This window comes from Dysidea avara, chromosome 3, assembly GCF_963678975.1.
Source record: "Dysidea avara chromosome 3, odDysAvar1.4, whole genome shotgun sequence".
Taxonomy (NCBI): Eukaryota; Metazoa; Porifera; class Demospongiae; order Dictyoceratida; family Dysideidae; genus Dysidea; species Dysidea avara.
Genome location: NC_089274.1, coordinates 43285018 through 43295411, shown reverse-complemented (window position 1 = coordinate 43295411; position 10394 = coordinate 43285018). Strand labels below are relative to the sequence as shown.

At 36.7% G+C, this 10394-nt stretch overlaps 1 protein-coding gene and 1 long non-coding RNA gene across 3 annotated transcripts; one reads left to right on the top strand and one right to left on the bottom strand.

Annotated features, from left to right (window-relative positions):
• Positions 1–4: 4 nt before the first annotated feature.
• On the top strand, positions 5–8536 carry LOC136251094 (gamma-aminobutyric acid type B receptor subunit 2-like). 2 transcript variants are annotated; one of them, XM_066043471.1, is made up of 15 exons: positions 5–400; positions 464–601; positions 1048–1218; positions 2612–2725; positions 4607–4672; positions 4731–4928; positions 5945–6190; positions 6250–6316; positions 6368–6466; positions 6512–6641; positions 7119–7362; positions 7416–7550; positions 7612–7929; positions 7982–8158; positions 8223–8536. In XM_066043471.1, exons 1-15 carry the CDS (start codon positions 125–127, stop codon positions 8340–8342), a joined length of 2499 nt encoding a protein of 832 aa, XP_065899543.1. In that variant the 5' UTR covers positions 5–124; the 3' UTR covers positions 8343–8536. The 2 variants fall into 2 exon arrangements, with proteins under 2 accessions (XP_065899543.1, XP_065899544.1); XM_066043472.1 differs by having other exon boundaries at positions 5945–6194; positions 6254–6316.
• Positions 8537–9476: 940 nt separating this feature from the next.
• Positions 9477–10106, bottom strand: LOC136251102 (uncharacterized). The gene is made up of 3 exons (XR_010698931.1): positions 10021–10106; positions 9779–9961; positions 9477–9662 (listed from the first exon to the last, which is right to left on the bottom strand). It is a non-coding gene; the product is annotated as an uncharacterized lncRNA (long non-coding RNA).
• Positions 10107–10394: the final 288 nt, after the last annotated feature.

Here is a 10394-nt window from a genome sequence, read left to right as displayed (position 1 = left end):
ATATCAAAGGGTGCGGTCATTATGTCAGAGTGTGGCTTCATTATTATTGGTTGAAGTTAGCTCCTAGTGCTCGCTATAGTGTCAGATTAATAAAGCATAGTTCGCAGTAGTTGTATCGTGTACCATGAGGTCGTTGACGATTCTTATCGTCTGTGCTAATTTGCTTGCCGTGTCATCCCAAGGGAACACTACTAACGAGACGAGCCGTAATGAGACTAGTAACCACACGTTGTATCTTGGAGTGTTTCTTTCGATGGATACTGAGGACCCAAGTCAAGAGTCCATAGGATTTCTACCAGCTCTGGACTTAGCTATTGAGACTGTTAATAACCACTCTGAGGTTCTGAAGAATTTAGACGGAGTGTCGTACACTTTAGAAGTGGTTAAAAGTGACTCGAAGGTATGGCTGTATGCCAAGCTACAACTAGTACAAGCAGTCTCAATGACGTATGTATTCTTGTAGTGCGAGGCATCTACTAGTCTTCAAGGATTTATTCATCAGATTTTCAATGAGCCAACTAAAATTATGTTGATAGGGGCCTCGTGTTCAGTGTCTACAGAACCACTAGCTGAACTGTCACCATATTGGAGTTTAGTGCAGGTATAGCTACTACTTGTGTATGTATTTGTGTGGGCCTGGTAACATACCGTTCTGGTGGTGTGGTTAATGGTAGCAGCCCTGGCCCTGACCGTGTAGTGGAGACCAAGGGTGCCTGAGCTGGGTCTTGCAACCATGCACACATTGCAACTAGGAAGAGACTCGGGTCCCTGCTATTGTCAGTTGCCCATCTTGGGAGTCCATTCATTCATTTGGCCTAAATCCCAACAATACTTGGGGTGGGTGGGTGGATGGGTATCTCCCATGGAGGGTAGGGAACCGAATCAAAATCCGAGGCATGCAGTCAAGAAGTGTGTGTTTGTTTGTTTTTTTACTTGCATGGGTTTCACATGGAATGTATAAATGCTCATATATTGCATTACAGGAAAACTATTATGACCATTTGTTTCCCCTTCTTCACAAGCATCACCTTTTCTTTCCTGATTTAGATATCTCCGTCTGCCTCATCTCCTCGCCTCTCAAGTACCTCACCATTTTCCAGATTCTTAAGAACAGTGTCAAGTGATAGAGAGATAGATTATGGGATATCAAGAACAATGAGGCGTTTTGGATGGTCCAGAATTGCTTTGTTAACGCAATCTGAAAATATCTTCACTTTTGTAAGTCATTTCATTGTCACTAATTTATAGTGAAAATACATTAATTTTGTGATATCATTTTTGTGGTTCACTGGTATGAAGACAATAGAATATTGAACAGAATATCATGAATGATGTTATCGTTACACCTAAACATCTCAGTAGTTAATATGTTTACCGTTTATTGTCCCTTACACACATTAACTTCTTGCTTCTATAGTGGAGGTAGCTAAGGTACTTGACAAAATTGCCATGGCTATTTCCTGAATAATTTTCTTGTTTTCCCATATTTCTACATGCTTTAAAAACTTGTACTTTTTTTAATTTTAAGGTTATTGTTTACTATGTAATGTGATTAGATTAAATAACAGTATAGTGTTACCAATATGTGTGTGTTATATGATGATAACACAACATTTTTAATATTAACATCTTGAGTGATAACAAGTGTATATTAGTTGAGCAAATGAATTTGAAGTTTAGGTGTAAACTGTTCATTAATTAATGTAATCTGCTTTGAGCTAAACTCTGTTCTTCATTTGTAACGCTGTATGTGTATCGGTGGAGCATAGCTGAAAACAAAATGTAATGGCCATTTCCCTTTCCGTTATGTAATTAACACGTAAGATTACTTTTATGGCATTCCTGGTGCCATTCTTTATTTTAATGCAGTTCATTCGTCATAAATGTGTTATAAAAAGTGAACAAACAAAGTAGAAGGACAATATAGGAAGATTAGTGAAAAAGTAGTGATACCTATAGATATACTAATATAGTATATCTGCAGGTATAGGCAACCTTCCTTGTTTCACCACTTCTTAGCTATTCCCTTGTTTCACCACTTTTTTCTTTGGTCCCTAATCCAACCTTTTGAAAAGAGTATCTACATATCTCCCTATACAAACTCACTGTTACGAGTTTAAATATTCTACAGCTGTGAGGCATTTGTTGAATTAGATGACAGTGTAGATAGACAACACATATTTTACTGGATCAACACATTTTATTTCGTCATACTGGTTATAGGATGAAAGGGTTAATATATTAGCTTAAGCATGCCCATATTTTTGGACTGTTATGCACTATTACTGGTATATTTGTGTATATGCAAAAACCAGTGGTGAAAACAATCACTCTAACAAAGCTGCTTGATTGCATCATTAAATTATCACACCAATAAGGTCTCTACAATCTGACCCTCATTATTGCTGAATTAGTAAGGACATTAGATTATCGAGCTGGTGTTACGTAGTGATTAGAGTTTTTGTTTTTTTGTTGCTTTATGTACGTAGTCTATGCACATACATAATAAGAACAAATTTGTAAGTAGCACAGAGATATATACTGTATGTATATCATATGGAATATGTCTAGTTTCTGTCATATCATTATTGTATGTGTTTGTATTGTGTAGTTTGCTGCAGCTTTACGTGATCACTTTGAAAAAGAACGAGGTGATTTGAAAATTATTACTGAAATATCATTCAATACTGATGGAGATGTGGAACAAGCAGTGGCTCAACTACAAGTAAGCATATGTTGTAAGAGTTGTTATATGTGACTGGTCAGCGGAAAAAAGGCCGACCATCACTCAAAAAAATAACTGGTTGTTTTCATAAACTTCTGTTACGTGTATTGAAATAAACAAGGCATTGCATATAAAAAATTTATACCACGGCTGCGAAGAATTTTGCTGTTTACATACTCTGAAGTACGAAGGCTACAGGCCCAACGGCTAAGAGTACATAAATCAGCAAAAACCCTGTGATATTGCCCAGGCAATATTAAACCTCAAGCAGCATGTTTGAATGCTCACAATATACATGTTTTAAGGAAAACTCAAATCAATAAAACCTATATACCATTGGATTCATCTGTTAGTGGAGAGTAACAAAACTTAGTTTTGTGTTCGTACAACAAATGAGTTGTGGGTGCTTATTTCCAAGTGTAAGAGAATTTTAAGTTCAATTAAGGATCATAGAAAGAATAGTAGGGAATCAAAGGAGGTTGCCTACACCTGCAGGTACATTTAATCCCTGATTCAGTCTATACCCACGACTGAATCAGGGATTAGATGTCCACTAGTATGTCTGCAGGTGTAGGCAACTTCGTTTCCCTACCTTTTTTCTGTGATCCCTAATCTTTTAAAATCTTTGTTTGTTTACTTTTTTGTAACATTATGACTGGTGACCCACGCATACTGCATCAAAAGAAAGGATGGCACCAGGGGTAATGTTTTCGACTGAACGCATGCCCCAACTGACTCGAAAGTGAAGTGACCATTGCACTTCGCTTTCAGCTATGTTCAGCACATTTCATAACGTTACAAACGAAGAACAGTCAGAGAAGTGCCTCTGCAATCAATCCAGTCACCACAGGGTGACTATGTACAGAAGCGATTGAATTACCACGAATTGACACCTTGGGTTGTCAGCAAAAGAAATGGGACACAAAGGAGGACAAAGCTAAGTCCATGATGTGTGCATCGTACATACTGCAGTATGCCTAAGGCACCTGTTGGGCTGAAGCAATCTCGAACAGTGAAAAAATTAAGCCCATAGCATTAGTTGTTATCAAGTTACGCTTGTCTGAAGGCATCAGGCAGGCAGTTAGTCAGTCAGTAGGAAATTCCATTGAATAAATTTTGTAGCGATCGATCTATTCAAAGCATTTAGGGTTGTACTGCTGGTTTTGGGGTATATGTTTTGGCCAAAAAACCCCAAACCTTCATGATATCTAATATACTATCATATAGTACAGTACTACTGTATGTACGTATAGTACAGTATGGCCTTCTTCTTTGTGGTGAACAGATTGAGCCAAGTCCCGTCTTTGTGGCTTGTTTCAGTTGTGAGTTGTGATCAGTTAAGTTATAGTTAAACCCCATCACAAGTAGGATATCGTTATCAACTGGAGGCCGAGGTGTTTTTAGTAACAAAGATATCCTACGTATGAGCGCAGGTGTGGTTTACTGGCTTCTATCCCACACTTTGAAGCACATGACTCACAAACAACATGACCATTGCTGAAATAGAGGTCTGATGTCATACTTGTTATAACACATATTCAAGTTAGTCATAATTTTTGTTACCTACTGGGGCTTAACTTCTATTCCTGGGGTTTGATTACCATGTACTTTTACTTTGATGTAGGCTTCAGTAAGATAAAAGTGCTGATAATGTATTTGTCGTATTGTTACTGTGCAAATCGAATTTCTGACTGTACCAATTATGTAGAGCTACAATTGCTCCAAGACTACTAGCAGTCCACTCCTTTGTTACTATAGATAGCAGAGGAGCGATTTTGTCACGTTCAAGCAAAAACATTTTAGTAATGTCACTGTGAAATCCATTAAAGTTGCATTCCGTTAATTAGTGTATTATATAATATTATAATGTTTTTTGTTCAGCGTACCGCAGCTCGTGTGGTGTTTGTCAACATGTACTCTCCTGGTGCTATCAGAGTTGTATGTGAGGTTAGTAATGCTATTTGGTATTTAGGAGTAACTATAATGTTATTGTTTGACTTTGTAGGCACACAGGAGAGGCATGACCCACCCAACATATGCATGGATGTTTTTCAACTGGTACAGCAATGATTGGTGGAATGTTTCCAATTCATCTAGCTGCACTGATGATATGAGAAAGTCATTTCTTGATTACTCGCTTGTTTTTGATCATTATCCAAGAATCAATGACAGTGACAAGAACGAAACTAATATTGCTGGAATGGTAAAGAATTATTTGATCTTGTAAAATGCATGGTAGTGTATCATTTGGCCAAGAAAGCTGATGTACCACACTAGTGTATTATTGTCAACCAGGAACTGCAACAAAAATGCTATTTTCATGTGTACATAATTTCTTGCTTCATCTAACAATGTGGTCTGCCTCTAGCAGTCGACATTCCCAGGGGTGTAGACAGACTTTTGGTGATGCCAGGGCCTAGCTATATATAGCAAGTCAATATAAGGAAAGACATACCTTAGTTTGTGAAAGCATGCCAACCTAGGGGGTTTGGGCACATGCTTCCCCAGGAATTAGACTCCCTGAAGTTGAATCTGAGACAGTTTATCACAGTATAAGTATTAATATGCTGTATTGAGGTGACTGCTCTATTAGGGTATCTTGATCTTGAATTTTATAGCTCTCTGTTAACTACGTACCACCTAGGAAAATGGACATTATCCCTTGGAAATTGTTGGTTTATTAGAGTAGGTACTATTGTTCACATGCTATTATTATTTGACTGTTCTATTAGAGCATCTCAATCTATTGTGTACAATTGTTGATGCCTGAACCTGGCCTGGGTGGGCTATGCCTCTACATTCCCACAGTAAAATCCCTCAAGTTTGTCTAAAGTTTCTTGTTTTGCTTTTCTTCATTTATGCGCTATAAATTTCCCTTATTAATGCTCAGTTATGCCCCATTATGCCTCAAATATGTTCTTAGAAATTTATATCTTTGACTGCTCTGTTAGAATTTGTATTAGGATATTTTCAGCATGTGGTGACTGTTCTATTAGAGTATCTCAATCTTGAGTCATGCCTACCATGGTAGCATAGTTGGTGCAGGCCTACGTCAGCTATGAAAAATGAAATTTTAGGTAATGTAGGTGAGAGGTCAGAATTATAATGCTGTACATGTTAATTACATTCACATACAGCCACGCTGTCAAAAGTGAACATAAAAAGTAGTAATTGCTGAAAATATTGTGTATATGTAATAATTGATTAATCTATTTTCAGACTTATGAGCAATACGAACATGAGTACTACAAAAGACTTCAAAATGACTATCCTCATTATCGGACTGATCTTTTTAATGACAGTGTTTATACATTTGATGCTGTGTGGGCAGCTGCACTAGCTCTCCACAATGCTTCTAAAGTGTTGGAGAATGATCTAACACTGATGAACTTTAGTTATAACAGTGAGAACACCTCAAGGGATATCTATGAAGCAGCACTTAGCACGTCTTTCTTTGGTCTTTCAGTAAGTGATATAAACCATAAGATGGTAGGTAGCTAAACTGTTCGATTTTAAAAATACAGGGAGAAGTGAATTTTGACAGCGAAACTGGTGACAGGATTGGCAAAGTTAGACTGCTTCAATATCGATGTTAGTTTATCCATAACGGTAATCACACATTGGGACATATGTATATTGTAGATACTGGAAACCTATCAAAAGTGCAGTTTGCTGAAATCTCTTCTGACAAACGATTAGTGTTTCTACAAGGTCTCAGTGTTGGTACAGTCTATCCTAATGGTGAGGACAATTGTATATCCATCATGTCTACATCTGTAATGGCAGGCATGGCTGTTGATGAGGAACATACTTACATTGATACACCACTGTTTGCTACCTACACTGTTTTGTCTGTGATTGGAATTGTGTTTTCCTGTGTCATGTTGATTTTCAACTTGTGGTACAGAGAACAACCGTAAGTAACCATGGATGTACCCGTAACTAGTACACACCCTGAAGTTACCCCAGAGCTGGAGGCACAGTTCTCAATGGGTGGTAATAAACTAAAGATCTGAATTAAATATATTCATTTCACTATGTTTCGTACATTTATACCCTTCATTTTAAAGAAGTATTGTGTAATGACTGTTCCATTAGAGTACATATGATTGCTCTATTAGAGTGTATTGTGGGTACATGTACACTTATGTCCCCTTTAGATCCACCCCTAAGAAATTATTGTACATTTCATGTTATTTTACCAATTTCACTGCAATGTTCTCCTAGTTTCCTGCACTTCTGTGCTGCTGTGTTCTCTTTCTATGTAAAAGGTTTTCAGAGACACAGGAATGTCCCTCCCTATTCCCCTGCAAAATATATTTTTTTCTTGTACAAATTGTCATAGCTGTGGTGCTCAATGTCTTAACAACTTTTTCTCCTATCATACACACAGGTATGTGCAACTCAGTAATCCGTACCTCAATATCTTGATTGTGATTGGTGCAATCATGTTCTACGTTGTTGTGATATTGTTTGGTGTGGATGAGAACACTGCATCATTTGATACAGTGGACAGTTTGTGTCATACAAGAATCTGGCTGTGTGCGTTTGCATTTACTCTACTATGTGGTACCATCATTGCCAAAACTTATAAAATTTATCACATCTTTCGTCACACAAAGCCTAATTCTACTCCAGTAAGTGGAATAAATTTCCCCCCTCTGATTTTATGTCACTGTTTTATATACAGGCGGTCGATCTTATTTACCTGTTTCTAATTGTCGGAGTACTTCTTGGTGTGGATTTCATTTTCTTGGTGGTTGTAACAAGTTTTGATAACACGAGGTTAAACCGAAGGGAAAAAGAATTAGGCACTGATGACGATGTAAGTTTTACACATCATTAAACGTAGTTTATAGATGTATGCATTTTTCTGTTCTATGTAGGATGGTAGTTTGCCTGAAATTGTTGGAGTATGTGATGCTGAGCACTCTGTAGAATGGTTATCAGTCTTATTTGCTTATAAAGGATTTATTCTGTTGGCTGGACTATTTCTTGCTGTTGAGACACGTAAAGTGAAATTAGCCTCTCTGAATGAGTCTCGATTTATTGCCATGTCAGTTTATGGAGCAGTAATAGTATCAATAGCTCTTACTCCGATTGGATTTCTGCTGGAAAACTTCCCCAATGCTCAGTATGCTATTTTAGGAATAATGATATTGATTAGTGTAACCATCATATTGGGATTAGTGTTCCTTTCAAAGGTATGTAAATTATTGTTTACAAAGAACTATTGTAAGACTGTCCAACTGTTAGATGTACAAAGTATACAGGGACCCAGATGGAAAGAGTATTCGTGACGAAATAAAGTCTGAAAGCAATATGAGTACCATTAAGCCTACTGACAGTACAGACTACAATGATAATGCCTATCGTAATAAGATAGAGATGTTAAATATGGAGGTGATTCAGTTGAGGGATGAAATTGCACAGGTAAATAAGCAATTGTGTAAATGTATTAGTAACATTTTTTTTCATTTGATGTTTAATTGTATAGCTGAAAAGACAGAATTCTGCTACAGATCTTGATGTGCCTATCAGTGATACTAATGGATCAACTGTTAGTGCTAAATATGAAGTGAGCATCAGTGATGCCAATGGATCAACTGTGTTATAAGGGAATTGTATTATTTCACTATTTTGTACTTTTTATCTGTGTAGATTTTGTACATTACATGCATGTACTGTATGTAATTAACTGCTATATATATATTCTCCACAATTACAGCACCCAATATTATTGCATTACTTACATGCGTCACTGTATAAATGTATTACTGTATAAATGTATTACTGTATAAATGTATTAACTACAGTTGCATGGGCAATAATTATGAATAAGGATGCAGCCTCATAATCAATAGGTCTTCTTACACATGTGGCTGATTTATTATATGATAGACATATAAAGGTATTGGAATGTATGCATGTGACATGATGTGCATTTGACATCTAAAAATTTGCTGAACCATCCCATAATTAGATCGGTATTTTAATTATTTATACATTGATGTCTAACATAGTGACACCTGACTGGTATCATATAAGGGTTTGTGAGCCATAAGCATGGTGCCAAAAACCATTATGCTTTGTTATTTTAGCAACCCATATTTTACTGGATGGCAATGATTACTACCGTAAGTTCTCTAAAAATTCGGCATATTTTTAAATCAATAATTTTCGGCCTATAATCACCACTAATTTTAGTTGATCAACCACTCGTCACTGTATAATTTGTAGCGTCGATATTAAGACTAGACAACTCTGACGTTCTCGTCACTATCAGCATCCATTGCAAAAATAGGAAACGTGCTGAATTTTTTATTAGAGGAAATTATTTCACTGTTAGAATACGGGTGCCGAATAAATAGAGGGGCCAAATTTTTAGAGAACTTACGGTATTACTGATTTGACTGATAAGTTAACAGTTAGAACTTCTAATGGCCAAATATGTTTAACTTCAACTATCATATTTACTGAAAGATGAGTACTTGTTCCTGTACAAGCGTGTATAGGCAATGAGAAGTGCATTTTGTTAAATGTTGGAGATCTCATCCTATTTAAGTTTTTTTAACTTGCACTTTAATTAACAAGTTATCCTGTAGAATCCAGCTACCACCCTATAGAGATCAGCTACAAACAAGTCACATTGTAGAGAGATCAACTAGAAAAAGTTAACTTGTAGAGACATCAGCTAGAAATAAGTCACCCTTTAGAAAGAATGATTGGAATAGCTAATCTTTGTGCCAGTCTTAATAACAAACTACAACTAAGATGGAAGTACCACACATATTTTTCAAGCCATACTTGCAACTTTCAACTAATGATTCAATTGATTCTTGTTTAGTCATTTTCACTTCCTTCATTAGTTCTTGTTCAATCATCTCTTTTATTTGCTCCTTTGGTGCCTGTTCAGCATCTTTTCTTAGGATATCTGCTGTGTTTTGGAAAAAGAGTATTCTTATGTTACCCATTGTAGTTGCTAAGTCTTAGCTTTTCATGATGACCTCTGTTACATCCAATGGGTGTAACGGAGGTCACAGCATGTCCTACCTGCTTCATATATCCCATCTCTTCTTTTCTCCTAACAATATTGTCACAACCCACTAGTGGAAACTCATCATTCATCTGCTCCCTTCTCACATGTCTAGTTTATGGAGTTTTGGATGCTATAAATACTTGGGGCGCATTTGCTGATGACTACCATTGATCCACTGGTAACGTGTACTGTCAGGCCTGTGAAGTATAGGGTCAGAAACATAGCACTAAAAACTAGGCATTCACTGTGTACTTACCAGAATAACCTCTTGTGTTTCATAAACAGTCATTTATTATTCTCTATCCCACTACTGCTATATTTACCAAGTTGCAGTCAGCTATTGAAAGAGGAAAAGGGACAATGATAGGCCTGCGTCAAATATGCCAGCATAATGCTAGTGGATATTTCAAATTATGGAGGTTAATTCCATGAAAATAGATCAATACACCCTAATAGAGCAGTCAGTGGAACTATAATCTGCAATAGAGTAGTACATAGCTCCTTAGATTGATACTTTCTAATAGAACAGTCACTTTGTAGTAAAATAGAGCATTCACTAATTAAAATGTTTCAAGAAAATTGTAAGAAATGCTGCTAACCTAGGAGCATAGTGCAAGCATAATGGGAACA

What these genes read in the sequence shown, in the direction of transcription:
- LOC136251094 (XM_066043471.1), top strand. Translation starts at nt 125, where the DNA reads ATGAGGTCGTTGACGATTCTTATCGTCTGTGCTAATTTGCTTGCCGTG. An exon ending in TAGACTGCTTCAATATCGAT is followed by an intron (nt 6,317 to 6,367) that starts GTTAGTTTATCC and finishes TGTATATTGTAG; the next exon opens with ATACTGGAAACCTATCAAAA. An exon ending in TGAGGGATGAAATTGCACAG is followed by an intron (nt 8,159 to 8,222) that starts GTAAATAAGCAA and finishes TTAATTGTATAG; the next exon opens with CTGAAAAGACAGAATTCTGC.